The 19,148-nt window shown below is 26.2% G+C and overlaps 1 protein-coding gene across 2 annotated transcripts in view; it reads left to right on the forward strand.

Moving 5' to 3' along the window:
• LOC101238562 (AP-4 complex subunit beta-1) overlaps positions 1–19,148 on the forward strand; it is a 79,111-nt gene that overhangs the window by 20,678 nt on the left and 39,285 nt on the right. For both annotated transcript variants that reach the window (XM_065799777.1, XM_065799776.1), the window contains exons 8-14: positions 1,757–1,880; positions 8,717–8,843; positions 9,633–9,728; positions 9,895–10,064; positions 10,194–10,321; positions 11,469–11,634; positions 18,827–18,900. In XM_065799777.1, coding sequence (XP_065655849.1) covers positions 1,757–1,880; positions 8,717–8,843; positions 9,633–9,728; positions 9,895–10,064; positions 10,194–10,321; positions 11,469–11,634; positions 18,827–18,900 — 885 coding nt within the window. The remainder of the gene's footprint in view (positions 1–1,756; positions 1,881–8,716; positions 8,844–9,632; positions 9,729–9,894; positions 10,065–10,193; positions 10,322–11,468; positions 11,635–18,826; positions 18,901–19,148) is intronic.

The following is a 19,148-nucleotide window of genomic DNA, read 5'->3' on the forward strand; positions in this document are numbered from 1 at the left end:
TAAATGAAATCCATTTTGATCTGTTTTTTCATTTTAGGGTCATAATAGTGCACTGTTGCTAAAATATACCCGTAAATTCTGAAATATATTAATTTGAGTTTGCCTCACATTCTTTTTACTCTCTGTGGTGTTAGGTGTACCTGGTATGTACTTGGATTCTACAAATATTAGGTTTCAGTTCTGAACAAGTAATAAAGAAACTTTTAAGCAAAATATTTGACATTTTTGACCAATTTTGAAGTGATGGGGAAAAGAAAGGACCTAAGTCCCTGAAAAAAAGGACAAATCTGTGTTTTGTTAGAGAATTGTGGCCTAAAACAAAAAGAGCTAAAAAATTAAAGATTTCAACACAAACAGTTATTACTGTGAAAAGAAAGCTGGATGAAGGTAGAAAAGTTAAAGTTGGAAAAGTTGGAAAATGTGGTCGTAAAAGAATAACTACCCCTAGACTTAAGAGAAAAATCAAAGTAATGGCCCTCAATGATAGAAGTTCTTGCAAAAAGACATCTATGGAATTAGCAAGTCAGGGCATTAATGTAAGCCGTAAAATAGTGAATAATCGCTTGTTGGAGAAGGGAATGAAGGCATACAGACCAAGGAAAAAGCCAAGACTCACAGACAAAATGAAGCATGCCAGGCATGATTGGGCTGTTGAGCATGAAAGTTGGACAGAAGAAGATTGGTCCAAGGTAATCATTAATTTAGCTTTCTATTAGACCTATTATAAGACTCATCATGTTTTCTGACTAATATCAGTTGGTGTAAATCATGACCATAAATGTAATTTTTTTACTTTGATTTCTGAGATAATTATCAGGCATTTTTTTATTTCAGCTTGTATTCTCAGATGAGTCAACAATTGCTGTATTTGATGATAGGGTACAGACAGTCATAAGAAGGCCTGGAGAGGAGTTCAAGGTTGAGTGTCTTAAGAAAACATTGAAGTTCCCTATAAAGATCATGGTATGGAGAGCGATATCTATCTACGAAACAAGTCTGCATATCGTGGAGGGAATGATGAACCAGAGAAAGTATATAGAAGTGTTAGAGAAATGTCTGATTCCTCAAATCCATGATTGGTTTACTGATAAGGACTATAACAGGATAGTGCTCCATACCATACAGGTAAGTTGTCAAAGGCATGGCTCCTAGAGAATGAATTTTCTGTGCTCAAATGGCCTGGGAATTCACCAGATATGAACCCATTTGAGAATTTATGGGATATTTTGAAGGACAAAATACATAAAGTTCCTTTCACTACAAAATCCCAGCTCGTAGAAAGGTTAATCCGTGTCAGGTTCCACAACGAGACAATTACCAAATTATGTTGTGATTTAATCATGGGCATGCCCAAGAGAGTGAAAGCATTGAAAGCTGCTAAAGGTGGTCGAACCAAGTATTAAAAACTTTAATATACCTGGAATATATAATCTGTGACTAAATTTTTCTATGATGATCATGTTTGAAGTAAAAAACTTGATTATTATTTAAAAACTTAAAAATCCATAATAATAATTCCAGTACTGTATATGTATATTTATACATACATACATACATACATACATACATACATACATACATACATACATACATACATACATACATACATACATACAAATATATAAAATATACATATATACATATATATGTGTGTGTATATATATATATATATATATATATATATATATATATATATATATATATATATATAAACACACACTGTATATATTACATGCTAATATATATTACACTGTAGAACATAGTGGACTCGTTTTTGAAACATAGAAACCATGCTGTCATAATGGCCACTGTTAATATATTTTTACAATTTTCAACTCAACTGGATTTCATTAAAAGTGATATATTTGAAAGAATAAGAGGTAAATAAAATATTTTTCTGTTAAAAAATTATATAGGCTCGCATACTTATATGAGAGTATATGTAAAATTAAATAAAATATATATATATATATCATTATATGCGGTAGTGGTGTAGTGGTAGAACGCTCGCTTCATAAGCGAGAGGTTCTGAGTTTGATCCCCACCACGTCCCTGGTAGTACCGTGCTCAACTTGTTTATCAGGTTTGTGTTTCGGAGATATAGAGTTGAGAGAGGGTTATAACCACAATTAAGTGGCTTCCTTGTCTATAGTGGCCTTCACGGCCTTGAGGGGGTGAATTTAAACAATGTAGAAGTGAAATCCTTTTCAAGCTCAAATGCCCCCTCCAAGCAATCAAAGAGTGTTGGCTTCTTCAAGAATAGATGGTAGTATCATCAGCTTATATATATGTGTGTACACACACATATAACTATACATATATGTGTGTGTGTGTGTGTGTGTGTGTGTGTGTGTGTGTGTGTGTGTGTATATTTATTTATTTATTTTGTTTATTCACTATTTTTATATAATTATTTGAAAGACATGATTTTTTTTAAACTAAAATTAGTCTTATTAATATAGATACATGCATACATGCATACACACATACATAAATACATACATACATACATACATACATACATACATACATACATACATACATACATACATACATACATACATACATACATACATACATACATACATACAACTAGTTAATGTTTAAAAATTTTAATATGAACTAGCAGTATATTAAATTAATGTTTCATTAGCATTTCAAATACTAATGTAAAATTAATTTTGTATATGTTATATTATAATATTTATATAATATAACACTTTAAAATTATTCCCATTATATTCAATTGCATAACTTTCATATATCTAAATAGTATTTGCATACTTAATGCATTTGAATCATAATGGCAATCAATTGCTGTGTATATTTTCTATGTATGTATGTATATATGTATGTATGTATGTATTTATGTAAATTTTGTATGTATGTATGTGTGTATGTATGTATGTATGCATGTATGTATGTATGTATATATGTATATATCTGCATACATAAGTATATACATATATATAATGTTTGTATAATATTTATATAAATATATACTCACGCACACACACATAATTATAACATATATATGCTTGTTATATGTATAATATAGTTATATAATATATATTTACATATATATTCATGATATGTATGTTATTTCTTTGATGCGATAAATGATTGTGTACATTTTATATAATTCCGTATAAACCATCATATTTATGTGTATATATATATATATATATATATATATATATATATATATATATATATATATATATATATATATATATATATATATATATATATATATGTATATATATATATATATATATATATATATATATATGTATATATATATATATATATATATATATATATATATATGTATATATAGACACATAATTTTAACCACAAGTAGCCTCCTCATCTGTAGTGGCCTTCTCGGTCATGGGGAGGTGAATTTTAAAAGAAATATATATATATATATATGTTTATATAAAATATTATTTATAATGATATTTAAAATAATAATAATATTTATATAAAATGTCAAATGACCAAGAAATTTTCAAAAATATCACCCTATATCTCAGATTTTACTGATTTTAGTATATAATTGAGAGTATTTAGTAAAATAAGAATTCCTTGAAAATTTTAGCCTCTGGCTCCAAGAAGTTCCTAAAATATGACAATTTTACTTTTAGCATATACTGGCCAAGTCCCTCTTGTCCCTTCAAAATTGCAAGGTTTATTTAGAGGTTTCAAGTTACATTACTTTAAAAAAATCTGATCTTTTTACTTAAAAGTTTGTACTTGGCTGTTTTCTGAGGTGCCGATTCCAATGAAATGATCATAAATGTAAAAAATTATTTTTTAAGTACTGTATTTATTAATTTAAATAAATTTAAATTGATAAATACAGTACTTAAAAATAATTTGTAATCTTAAAGAACTGTATGTTTCTTTTAAAACTAAATATCCTCAAGAAGTTATTGGGTTTTCTAAGTTTTGCATTTTAAGACCAAAATGGTGTCAGGGACTCACTCCATTTGTGCATGTACACACCATTAAAATGCAATACTCTTGACCATTAATTAATGTCAAACAAGATACCTAAGGCAACAAAAGAAAAATTTGGCAATAGGCTGCTGTATTGTCTTTGTGATTTTGCAAAAAACTACACATTTGTGATTCAAGATGAAATCTAAAGTTACCATTAGTGCCTAAGTCAATGCATGTTTAGGCTGGTCATTTTCATTTAACAAATAGAGGGCTATTGCCCTCAATTTATTAAATGAAAATGACCAGCCTAATGAAAAATTGTTTTGCTTTATGTCAAAAGATAATAAGCATGACATTGATTTTGTCTATGAAGTTCAGACTCAAATAGTTATTTAAAAGAAAATCATTCTAATATTTCAAAGATTTTTTATTTTTCAAATGATTGTGCTGCACAGTGCAAGTATAAAAACCACAAAAACCTTTACAATATCTGTCTCTATAAAGATGATTTTGGCATTGTTTCAGAGTGGACATTTTTTGCTACAAGTCGTAGTAAGTCATCATGTGATGGTATTGATGGTACTGTAAAATGATTAACTGCAAATGCAAGTCTACAAAGGCCCATAAATGACCAGATATTGAATTGTAATAAAATGTTTGATTACTGTACAAATAATGTTAAAGGGATTATTTTTTTCAAGATACTTTAAGACTACTTTTAAAAAAATATTTTCAGCTAAGTAGAACAATTCCTGGAACTAGAAGCTATCATCAGTTTAACTCAGAATTTATTGATACTGTTAGCTTTAAATGAACAAGTGAAAATTTTAAATAACATGTTTTCTTTTTCTGGTATTCAAAGTATTCAATCTAATCAGCAAAGTAACATCAATACATTGAAATTTGGTGAATTTATTCTGTGTAAATATGATGCGTTTCATCGGATTGGTATAACAAAGGAAATCAACAATATTGAGCAAGATGTTATAGTAACATTTATGCACCCTTTTAACACATTTTTTTGGCCATCTAGAGCAGGTGAGTGTTTTACCAACATAGTTTGTATCATTGATTTATCAACATAGTTTGTATCAATTACCAACATAGTTTGTATCATTAATGCATCTGTAACAACTACTGGAGGTATGTGTACTTTGACCATTGACAAATCTAAGCACATCTAAGCAAATCTAATATATAATTAAATAAAAAAGAATAAGTACAAATCAAAAAAATTTTCAAGACAATATTTTCAAATTTATCTTGTATCATTAATGCATCTGTAACAACTACTGGAGGTATGTGTACTTTGACCATTGACAAATCTAAGCACATCTAAGCAAATCTAATATATAATTAAATAAAAAAGAATAAGTACAAATCAAAAAAATTTTCAAGACAATATTTTCAAATTTATCTTTACTTTATTGAAAATGCAAAAGAAAAAAAAAATTTTGAGAAAAAAAGTGGGGTATGGCCCCAGGCTATGGACCCTCTGGATGTCTGCCTTGGAAACAATTTTAATATGCATTCATTAGGACTACACAAATGTTGGACGTTTTAGATCTCCAGTTTGTTTGGAAAATAAGGGAGAATCTATCACAAGATTTCACTACAAAAAAGTGGGCACTTGCCCCAGTCCCCCCTGATGTCTTAGAGTCCTGAAAAAATTTTAACATGCACATTCATTGGCACTACAAAAATGCATTTTCAGAGTTCCAGCAAGTCTAGAAGGTAGTGAAAAATCAATTGCAATATTCCGCAACAAAAAAGTAGGTTAGACCTTATAACAAAATACCATGTAACAAAATATACCATATACCATTTAACAAAATACCATATAACAAAAAAGTAAGTTATAACCCATTATCTATATATGGAAATTCATATACTTGCAGATAAAATTTTTTATATTTTTTGAAAGATCATTGAATATAAAATGATGTGTAACATGGATTTCATGAGCATTAAAAACAGGTATACAAAAATTTGCCTAAATTTATTTAAAATGATAATTACAGGTACTTAATAATAACTGTTTATGCTTCTGATCATTTCATTAGATTCATCACCCCAAAAAATAGCTAGGTACAAATTTTAAAGTAAAAAAAATAAGTATTTTCAAAGTTATGTGACTTAAAACTTCTAAATAAATATTGCAATTCTTAGGGGACAAGAGGGGCCTGGCCAGTATCTGCTAAAAGTAAAATGGTTATATTTCATGATCTTCTTGAAGCAAGAGTCTGAAAAATTTCAAAGAATTCTTATTTTACTAAGTATTCTCAACTGTATAAAAATCAGCAAAATTAGAGATGTATGGTGACTTGACCTAGGTCATTTGAAATTACCCATATGTTTTTTACATTAATGCATAAATATGTATGATAATCATAAATTATGCTTCTATAAGTATTTGTGTATGACATTGTTTACTTAATGATGTGTGACAATGTATTTTTTATGATAACATGTGTATAAGATGTATGTAAGGTCAAATATTCAAATTTGCATACTGTTTCCTTTATTTAATTTTGTAGAAATAAGTAAAATTTTAAAAAGAACAAAAAAAAGTAAAAAAGAAAACTTCTTCTAATCATTATTCAAAGTTGACCCAGAAAAAAAATAGTTAAAAAATAGTTAAAAAAGATAAAGAGTCGGTCCAATATTGATTGCAAATTGCGATTGCAGCTGTTGAAAATAGTTTAATTTTTGGATTTGGAAAAAAAACAGTTTAAAAGATATACTTCAGATTTATCCAAGAAACATAATTTAAAGTTTAAACATTTAACTTCTTAAGTACAAAACACAAAAACACCTTCAATCTTGTACATCTGAAAAACATGAAACCATAATCATTATTGCTGCTTAAAGCGATTAGATCTCTTCAATCTTTCAATACTACATATGCACAGCTAGACTCCAGTTGGAGTTTTTGTGAAACAGGTTGGACAAAGCAAGGGATTGCATATCTTTGGTTAACTTATACTTTCTTGCCTAACATAGGTAAGCCACAAGTTCCTATATTTGATGGCCATGGTTCTCATGACTCGGTTGAATTATTGTCTGTTGCCATTAATAATAATATTCATACCATTTGAAAATGCCATTACATTGTTCACATTGGCTTCAGCCTCTAGATTGCATAGTATTTGGTCCACTTAAACTATATTACAACCAAATCTGCTTCTTTGGTATGGGATACTTATTTAACAAATAAACAGTTCACTACTTTCAATTTCTATATCTAGAATGGCTATAACATTCCAGATTCTAAGGCTATATAGCAGCGTTAAAAAAAACTGATTTTTTTATTTTTGTATTACCTAATTTAATAGGCCAGCTTGATTTAAAGTATATAAAAAAATAAACATTATATTTAGCTATACTCTATTTTGCTGGAAAATGTTTTTTCTTCGTTTATATAGTATTTATTAGTTCCTAGTTCATTATTGTCTGTCAGGATAATACTTTTAATTATCTAAGCATTCTTGAATATTTTCATTTTAGGTATTGTAATTAGCTCTTAATAGTTACGTTTTTATAAATTACTGGCTACTATTTGGTCTACCCAGCCATTAATTGGTGCAAAACTAAAATCTCTGTTTAAATACATTTTTCTCTAAATGAAGCATACTTACAACTAACTACAGTTATGGTAGTTACGGTAACTACTTTTTTTTTCCAGAAAAAGACGTTAGTCACTAATATGAAGATAAAAAAAGATTAAGGCATTCTTTTTGGGTATTAATAAAAAATTTGTCACCATTAATTGGGCATTAAAGAAAATTAAACCAGTTAATTGGTTTAAAGGAAATATGGAGCTGTTAGAATAATAGATTGTCTCTTCTGTATATAAAATATTTTATGTTTTATATAAAGAAGATCTTATGTCTTCTTTACGTTTATTTTAACTCTTTAAATTCCAAATTTTACTTACTAGTTTGATTATTAGCTGACATTTTACAAAGTGTATCTCTGATTTGGTCTAGCACCTACCTCCTCTACTATTAAAATATGTACAATTGGATTAACAAAAATGTTTTTTTGTTACCATTTTAGAAATATGGCAATAATTTGTTGACATCAGATATTCTCTAGTTGGCAGTTATATCTTTATTCCTAAATGTTAACCCTAATTCTTTGGCTGTTTTTTAATAACAATAGTAATTATTATTATAGTTGTTATTATCATTATTTTATTATAGTTATTATTATCATTATAATTATTGCTATTATTAAAGTATTTTTATAATTATTATTACTATTATCATTATTAAACACTTAAAAACTATTGTTTTCATTTTTTTAGTTTTTATAGAATAACAAAAAAATTAGTTATTTTGTCAAGTTTGATGTTTTAGTTATTTACATATGATTTTTAAAGTTATTTATATCCTCACAATCATTTCATAATTGCCTAAGTTATTTTTGGGGGATTTTGAGTTTAGGCAGTCTTCTATTATATGACAAATCGCTTATATATTATAAACCAATTAGAAAATAGTTTTATACATTTGTTTCCTTGTGATGCAATAGAAAAATAGCGATTTTGTTTTTTTATTTTTTCAAAACATGAAAATATGACATTTGTGAATTGATAGTGATGATATATGATTTAGATTTTAAAGGAATTAATTATATGATATTTACATTTATTTTCTTGTGATGCAATAGAAGTAAAGGATTAATTGTATGATATTTTTTATACTAATATTATTTCTTACTTATGATGTTTATGTTTTCCTGTAATCTTTTTAATTTTGTATAGCACCCATTCTATCTATAATTTCAATATCTTCACATGAAGTGTCTTTTTCTGTACTCAACCATGTGTCTGCTTTGCTGAAAATGAGACCCAGAATGTTTTGTAAAGACTATAAGGTGTTTTTTTTAAGGCAAGTTCTTTTAAATTATAATTATTCTTCAAGTTTTACAAATTTCAGTCAATTAAGGATGATTTTATAAAAGTTGTAATATTAAAAATGATCATCACAACTTTTTCATTAAACAACAAAGAGGCTAGATATTTTCAGCTACGTATTTTTAAATTAAAAAAAAACAAGTCTGCATATATATATATATATATATATATATATATATATATATATATATATATATATATATATATATATATATATATATATATATATATATATATATATATATGTATGTATGTATATATATATATATATATATATATATATATATATATATATATATATATATATATATATATATATATATATATATATATATATATATATATATATATATATATATATATATATATAAATTAGTAAAAAACACTTATCTAACTTTTTTCTTCAACTTGAAGTTTCACCATTGCTGGATTATCAGGAAGAGTTCTGAACTCTTCCTGATGATCCAACAATGGTGAAAATTCAAGTTGAAGAAAAAAGTTAGATAAGTGTTTTTTACTAATTTATTATTGCTCTGTTCTTTAAGAACATTGAGCACTCTATTTGTAAAATGCACTAACATAATTTACACACACACACACACAGACACATATATATATATATATATATATATATATATATATATATATATATATATATATATATATATATATATATATATATATATATATATATATATATATATATATATATATATATATATATATGTTCAGAAACAGCGAGTCTACATAATCTTTTTTTTAGAAACAATGAGCCTACATACTTGCAATTAAAAAAGATTGAAATTTTAACTAAAGTTGTCACTGAAGGAAATATGAAGGAAATTTTAGCTGAACTAATGTGAGTAAGTTTTATTATTTTATATCCTAAAATTATATTTAATTAAATATTTAATAATGAAAACTTTTTAAAAATAATTATAAAAACTATTTAATAAAAATGTTTAATTTAAATATCTATTTTTTAAATGAGTTCATTTTTCTGAAATTATCTTTAATATTTAAAGAGAACATGCACATGATGTAGATACTGAGGTTTCATATGCATCTGCAAAAGCCCTTGGAAGCATCTCATTGAACTTTCCATTTACAACTCAATCATGTTTAAACTCATTAGTATCTCTTTTAAAATTGGAGGTTGATTATATTACTGCAAATTCTATTGAAGTTATTCAAGGTGAATTCTAGTTATAAAAATTTGTGAAAATTTTTTGCCTGTTTTTTTATCAAAAAAGAGTTTAACCATCACTTTGTTTTAATGTTGAATTTTTAGAACACTTGTTAAAAAAAAGTTTTGTTTTTCCAGATATTTTATCAGAAAATTTAGCCATGGATATTTTTATTTTGCCTGAATTGGATAGAGTATGGGATCAGGTCCAAAATTTTTCACTTGGTAAAGCAGCTGTTATTTGGATTTATGGAGAGTTTGGTCAGGTATAAAAGTGTATATGTATATTTATATATATAAATATAGACACACACACATTTGTATTTGTATTTACCTTCATCTCGTCGTGCTATTTCTAATGCATGCTTTCAATGTTAAATTAGTTATTGTGAAAAAATTAAATGCAGAGTAAGAGGATTGAAAACAAATAACGCTTATCCTTGAGAAAGTTAATATGATCTGATCCACACAATAGAAAACATTAGATTTTTTTGTAATACTAATAAAGATTTTCCAAATGTCTCTGAAGTTTCTGAGCTTTTGATGAATTACAAGATTTACTAATATGGGAATAATAAGTTTTTTAGATAATACCTTTTGCACTGATTTCTCTTGACGAGGTAAAGAGGTGTGTTTAATAAAAAAGGTGAGAAATAGATTATGATTGGAAATAGCAACTGCACAAAAAGAAGAAGAAAAAAAATTTTTAAGGTAAATACTAAAAGAAACAAAAACTGTTCTTTTCTAAATATAAGAAATCACCTCCTAATAAGAAGTATGTTTTCTAGAATAGAGACAAAAAACATTAATCCAACGACCATTAATAAAAAAATCATGAAAAACTCCCAGTCATCGATATAATAATTGTATAGAGTACATTAGTTAAGGAAATCTAGTCAAGAAAAATAATAAGCTGACAGTTTTAGAATTATAAAAGGATTGTTTTAACTACATGAAGTTAAACAAAAACTTGGTTTCTAAACTCTGCAAAATTGAATAAACCATACAAAACTTTTTTGATACTTGAATATTTTAAGATCAGTTATCTTATTTTATGGGGTTGTGTTTGCAAACCCTTTGATATAAGTATGCATACTTAGTAATCAGGTATTCTAGGAAAATAATTTGGGTGGCGTTACCCTTTCCCTTGACTCTTAGCCATGGTGGCACCCAACATATAAAAATTTGGCAGAAACATTGCCGTATATAGGCATTTTTTCATGAAGAAAAATGAAGAACAATATTTGCTGTAAAAAAAATTTTTTAAAATAGAGTCAGCACTGTCAAAAATGGTCTAAAATAGCTCCTAATAGTAAACAACATAAATTTTATCTATTATATATGTAGAACACAAATGCATGTGTTTATGATTTTATTTTGCTCGTGGTTGGTGCTTACATGTTTTTTTTTTAGAATATTGATGCTGCCCCATATAATTTGGAGACTTTGGTGGATCATATTGAAGATGAAAACTGTTTGTTGGTTAAATTAAATCTACTGACTGCTTTAGTCAAACTCTTCTTTAAAAGACCCCCTGAATGCCAAAAAATTTTAGGAAAATTTTTAAAATACTGCATTGGTAAGTGTGGTAATACTTTGTAAAAAGTTTATCTACCTTTTAAATGACCACAAAAATTCTAGGTATTTATGGAAATTTTTAAATAATTTGCATTGGAAGGCACAATTCCAATGCAAATTATTAAACTTCAGAGTGCTGTTTAAAATTTAAATGCAAGTTATGATGATGATAAATCAAAGAGAAACCATTGCAAAGTTAATATTATTTTAAAATAAAAGGAGTTATCTGGTTTTTACTATTTTTTGCTGTTTGGCATGTAATATAGGGTTAAATTTGTTATGTTAGTATATAGCATAATTTGTAAATTTTTTTTCAATGTAGTTATTATTCTGTTTATATTTAACTATAATGGCTTCGAATAAAGTATTAAAGATACTGCCTTTTGTCAGTTTGTTCACAACATACCCTTAACACCCTAAACATTCAACTATAAAAACATATTTTCTTTTCCAACCATTACATTAAAATAAAGTTTTTAATAAAAGTAATTTTTTAACATTTAATAATTCTAAAATTAACAATCCCAATAATAATTAATGTGACTAGAAAATAAATTATAAGAATGGTGTTGCTCTAACAGAAATCTGAGTAAAAAAGTGATGCCAAGCTATTGATAATATAAAAATAATAATGATAATAAAAACAACAATATTGAAAAGCCTTTTAAAGACAACAGCCAATATGAAAATAAATTAATAAACAGAACAAAAAAATTATGCACTAAAATAAAATACATCATACTCAAAAATGACCAATAGAAAATTACACATAACAAATCACTCCTTAAAGAAAAACAATAAAAAATTACACATAGCAGATCCACCCTAAAAATAACCAATAAAAAATTACACATAACAAATCACACCTTGAAAATAACCACTAAAAATTACACATAACGATCACACCTTTAAAACAACCAATAAAAAACTACACATAACAAATCACACCTTAAAAAACTAATGACAAGTTTCATGTGTAATAAGTAAAAGATTGAGAATGTAAGATCTTTTTAAAAGTTGTATTTAAAAAAACAAAATTAAAAATAGAAAATAACAAAACATTAATATGGAAACAGAAAAACAACAAATACCTTTTACCAATATTTGACAAGCAGAAATCATTAGTTTATAAAAAAGTATTTAAAAAAGACTTCAGCAGCAGTTAGTGTTTTGACGAGTTAAATTAATGTTATTTAAAATTTTTTTGAAAGCTTGAAATTCATTTTTTTCTTTGGCGTTATAACTTTTCAAATGTTTTTTTTTTAATTATTAAAGATTTTTTTTCTCTGACTTTTTATTTAAGATTTATTTAAAAACCTTTCCTATTTTTATGAAAGATTTTATTCTTTTTCCCTTTCTTTTTTTTCTTTCTTTTTTTTGATTTGTTTAGGTTTTTTTGTTTTTTGTTTCTGTTGGACAAAAGATGTTTACCATTATCATCAATACAGTTAAACATCTAATACAATTTTCTTTAACATCTACAGCACATTTTATCACATTAACTATTGCATTTTATTACTGGAAAAGTGCTTTTAGGGTATCCAGTAAAAAACAGAAAATTTTTAGGTATTTCTGTATTATAAAAGTATAATCATTGTGTTGTTACAACTTTTAAGCAGTTCGACTGTTGACTAAACCGACTAATATTATAAGTTAACTAAAATCGACTAATACATTTTTGAAATTGAATAAGTCAGCTAATAGTGCAGCAGATTAGCATAACAAATGTGCAAAAGTGGATAAAAGCATGAAACTTTTTTTACTTGTAGAAAATAAGTAAATAATGCATTTAAGATATAGTGACACGTTCAGTTTTACCAAAGAGGTTTAGTAAATGAGCTGGAGGAAGACAAAGAATAATGGTGTCATTTTTTTTTTTAGCAACAATTTCTAACAAAAAACCATATAATTACCCCATAGTTTAAAGTTAACCAATCACATTGCGCTTTAAAAAAAAAGATATTTTCTCAGCAAGCGAAAGCATTGCAAATAAAATATAAATGTTTAGAAAAATAAGTAAACAATATTTTATTGTTTAAAAGTAAGTTTATTGTTATTTTTTATAATGTGTTTTTAGACGACTATGAATAAGATTAGAATTAAATTTTAAGTGTTTAGATTAGAATTGGTAACTTTTTTGTATGATTTACAGTGTTTGATATTACATTCCTACATTTAAAATATAGTCATGTTTGTAAATGCGAGAGAGAAAAAAAATACAACCCTGTTTAACAGTTGTTTATGTTTTATTTATTTTATTGTACTATTTATTTTAAAATGAATATATGTATGTATATAAATATATATATATATATATATATATATATATATATATATATATATATTATTATTTTTTTATACTATTTCTATTTGTTTTTTTCAATTATCATTATGTTCAAATATATTCAGATTGAGTCCAAAATTATTAGTTGCTATAAGCTATTAAAGAACACCATATTGTGTGTTGACTATCTGCAGATTATATATTTTATTTTTATTCATAGGCCTCTATACATATATATTATGTCCAAGCAGTATATTATTGCACAATCAAATGATGCTTTCAACGGACCTAATCCGATTGACTGGCAAAAGTGTTTTTTCTGCCAAATTACCTCTGCAGAAAAGTTTATATGTCCTGCTAATTCTAAGCGTTCGGATTGTTTAACAAGTTACAAATCACTTGCAGCAATCTTACCACAGTTTGTGCAGGCTGATTTGCTAACGCCTGGTTTTTATATTCAGAGATTAGATGATGGCAGTGGCTTTGAAAGTATTGTGATTTCAAACAAGGCCGAGTGGCATATATCTTGTAGGATATTCTATTATTCCACTGAACTCAATCGAGCAGCTAAAAATCTTTGTTGTTCATCACTAGTTACAGAGGGTGAATTATCATTAAATGAAGCCAAAGCACTTGACGATGAGCATAGTTCATTTAGGCAATCAATGTCTAGTAATTTAAGAAAATCAAATTTGATTTACACACAACAGGTTTGTTTTGTTTGTGATATTAGTGAGTCAAAAGACTTATTGCACAGTGTCTGCACAACGAATCTGGATACTAAAGTCCGTGAGTGTGCTATTACTTTGTGTGATTCTACATTATTAAATAAGTTAGGCGATACAGATTTAATTGCTAAAGAGGCTAAGTATCATACTAAATGTTTCAATGACCTGTATAACAAAAAATGTGCTATTGATAGACACATGCGTGTTAAAACGCAAAAAGTAAATAATGAAGTCGACCATGTACATAGTATTTTTTTTGCTCAGTTGATAGCTTACATTGAAGAAACAAGGTCAGAGAATAGTATCACACCCATCTTCAATCTAGCTGATTTAGCTAGATTATGCGCTGATCGGTTATCCCAACTAACTGAACGAAGGCTACATACACCAACTCAGCTTAAAAACCAGTGCAGAGTAAAAAATTCATCATCTTTTGTATTAAAAGCAAAAGAATGTACAATTGAAGAAAATGAGGTTCAGGTATCATTTGACGTAATAAATTTGTATCCATCAGTATCACTTGATAAAGTAGTTTTAGCTATTATTGATATTTTAAATAATGATAAAAATGATCTTCAACTGCATACTAAATTATCTTTAACTAACATTCATAAATTAATTGATTTTTGTCCAAGTAAATGCTATTTTCTGTGGGATAAAAAATTTATATTTTGAAAAACTCTGGTCCGATTGGATTATCCATAATCGTAGTAATTTCAGAAGCTTACTTACAACATATTGAATATAATGCAATTCAACAAGCATTAACCATAAATGTTGCACCAATAACATTTAAACAATATGTTGATGACTGCCATGCACATTATTATAACACTGATGAAGCAGAATCGTTTTTGATACTTTTAAATTTTCAAGACAAAGCTATTTAATACACATGCGAATACCAAAGTAATCAAGATCAACTTAATTTCTTAGATATGTGCATTTCAACTAATCATATAACTCACAAATATAATTTTTTTATATACCTCAAGAATGCAATAACGTATATACTTGTAAAACCGCAATTATGTTTATTACCATATATTGTAATAGGGATATTTAAAGGTTTTCTTGCAGGAGCTTATAAATTATGCACTAGTGATTATATAGAAAAAGAAATTTTCTAATTAATATTTTTATGGAAAATGGATATTCTCAGCAACAACTTCTAGACATTGTAAAACATTATAAACCATCCCAACCAAAAAACTGCTAACAAATTAATGCAAATAATACCATAATACTACCTTGGGTTCCTAAATTAACCCTTATTTTTATTTTTAGACCTTTTTTTATTTTTTTTATTTTTTTTTTATTCTAAGATGTGAGTTTTGAAAAGTTAGCATAAAAACAGTTTTTCATTTTTTCTTATACCAAAATAAATCAACCAAATAGTTACTGGGGTGTTTACCAACTTGATTATACATGTGGCGTTTTTTATGTGGGTGAAACCAGGAAAAAGATAACAACAAGAATAGCTGAACATCAAAAAAAATGTCACTAAAATGAACCTGAATGTGTCTGGAATTGTTGAACATGCACAACATTGAAAAGGTACAATTAATTGGAATAATCTCAAAACACTTTCAGTTACCCCAAATAATCATACTAGAACAATCAGGGAGTCATTGAAATAGACAGATTGCAATATTGCTACCCAAAGAATAAAATTCTAAACCATATAATGGCAACCTAATGATGATGTTTTTAATTTAAAAATACCTCCAAGTATATGAGCCGAAATATCACATTTAAAATGGTATATTGTGTATATATATATATATATATATATATACAATATACCATTTATATGTATGTATGTATGTATGTATGTATGTATGTATGTATGTATGTATATATATATATATATATATATATATATATATATATATATATATTAAGTATTTAAAAGTTATTATGTATATATATATATATATATATATATATATATATATATATATATATATATATATATATATATATATATATATATATATATATATATATAATATCTATAATAAATTTTTGCAAGGTATTAAATTTAATAAAAGAGCATTATAAACTGTAGATTTTTCACCTTATTTATTTATTTAAGTATTTTCTGTGGCTCATTCTTCAATAGCAGTAATTTGATTTGAAATTTTTTTCTGATTTTAAATACCCAACAATGAATTGTGAATACTTGCATTAAATATATGTGAAATATTGAAATTTATCATGTTTTTGTTTTTAATATTATCTTCTAGAGCTGTATGCAGATAAGATATTAAATCAGGCAACTTTGTTTTTCTTGCAATGATATGTTCTTTTAACATGCTGAGAGGTTCTTTGCTCATTGATGAACTAATTTCACTTAGCCTGTCAAACATAAAAATAATTGCTGTATCCACAGAAATTAAGTTAGCATCCTTGCAACAGTGACTCAAGTGACTCAGTGACTTGTATGGGTGTCAATCTGATTATATGTTATGTCTGTATCTTGTCCTTGTATTTCCATTACTAATCTTTTCTTGTATGTATTTATAACTTTTTCAAAGACACCATAGTTTTCATGTTCTTTGGTATATATGAATCGATGTCGATTGATTCTTTGTTGTAGTTGTTTGTTTGTTTTTTTCAATATTTTTACTGCCAACAAGGCTGCAACAACTATTAGAGTTAGAAGAGAAAAGATGAAGTTCAAGAAGCAAGATAACGATTAACAGATGACTTAAAAGATCGCAAATTATATGAATCAGGGAAACAAGATAAAAGGAGCAATTCTTTCAAGTTGTTTCTTTTTTGATTTTTTTTTTTTTTTTTTTGGATATAGAACATCTACAACTGCAAGTTAAATTGCATGGGCCAAACACAACTGCTGAACATTAAAAAAATTATATTTACTATACTAATTTGCCTACTTTCATATATGCAGCATCACTATTTGTTTAAGAAACAATATTCTTTTTTAATGACAAACCATATTGTTTCAATCTTTGATTTGCATCATATTTTTCTTCAACTGATCTACCATTGATTCATAAAAGTCCTAAATTCCTAAACTTCGACTCTGAGTGAAGATTCACATATATCTGGTGCTGCTTCCTTAAGGAAGTCCACTCATCAAAAGTAATACTAAAATAATTTCCATTTAATTTATGTTCTGATTTCTTTAATTACTAATAAAAATTTTTGTATGCTGTGGCAGATTTTAGAAGTTTATCACTAAGCTTTAATGCTTTCAATGATTTTTGAAGGTCATCATATGCTGTCATTCTGCCTAAAATTGCTGCCAGAGAGCCTTTTGTAGTAATTTTAAAATATTTATTAATTTTTGTAGGAGTCGTATCAGATTTTGAACTAGATTCACCTAGAAGTTCAATAGCATCTTTTTTTGGTAATATTCCATCATGTTTTTGTTTTAAATGTGTACGAAGTCCACTGTTCTTTATAATTTCTTTATAAACCACCCGTTCTTTAAAATTTCTGCACACACGTTTTGCATTGTCTTTTTTTATCTTTGGGAAAAACTAAATTTTTATCTCCATTTTTTGAATGTTAAATTTAAACTTAAAAATATTAACTTCTTAAACTTACCAAAATTGAAGAATTATTTAAACTTTTAAATATATAGGTTTTGTAATATGTATAGTGTAAGCGCATTTTTCGCTTTTATATCCTTTTTTTATCCTTTTTTCATCCTTGCCGTATAACAGAAAAACTAAAATATTAAAATCAAGAACTTACGAACAAAAGAATTTTTTATCTTATTATAAAATATAAGCACTAATATATGTTTTTAAATTAATGGTAAAGCGTAATTATAAACCTAAGAATTTTAGTGATTTTAAGTTAAATAAGGAGTTCAACTCTTGACATTTCATTTCAAAAGTTTAACTTTTGACATCTTTAATTTTGATTAAAAAAACAAGGATTAAAATACCAAAATATTGATATTTAAACCATTAAATATCAATGTTCAATACTTAAAAAATATGACCAGTATGCCAGTATTGGGTTCTTTACTTTTATTGTTAATCAAAAGATCCCTCAGTCAATATCCTTTTCAATGTAATATATTTGTTAGTTAATTTTTTTAATTTGAAATATATATTTGTATATGTTATTTAAATATATATGCAATTTGTATATGTTGCTTGAATTTATATGTAAATACATTGACGAAAATTTTCTTTTAGAGTCTGAGATAAATTTTGATATCCGAGACAGAGCAAAATTTTATATTTCTCTTCTGGAAAGCAGTGTTGAAGAGGTTTGTAAGTTTTTTCCAGAATGTGTAAACATATAAAGTATGGCTCCACTTTCCTAATTTTATGCTACAAGAGAACATATTAAAGAGGAAAAGTAAAATTTTAAAAGTTTTATTAGGAGGACAAAATAATTAAAAAGTGTAAAATATTACTTCTTTATTGTTTGTAAAATGTCAATTTAGGAGGCTGGAGCCACCTTTATTATGGTTAATTATATATATTCTTAAAAAAATTTTTTTTTTTTTTTTTT

Source organism: Hydra vulgaris, chromosome 06, assembly GCF_038396675.1.
Source record: "Hydra vulgaris chromosome 06, alternate assembly HydraT2T_AEP".
Taxonomy (NCBI): domain Eukaryota; kingdom Metazoa; phylum Cnidaria; class Hydrozoa; order Anthoathecata; family Hydridae; genus Hydra; species Hydra vulgaris.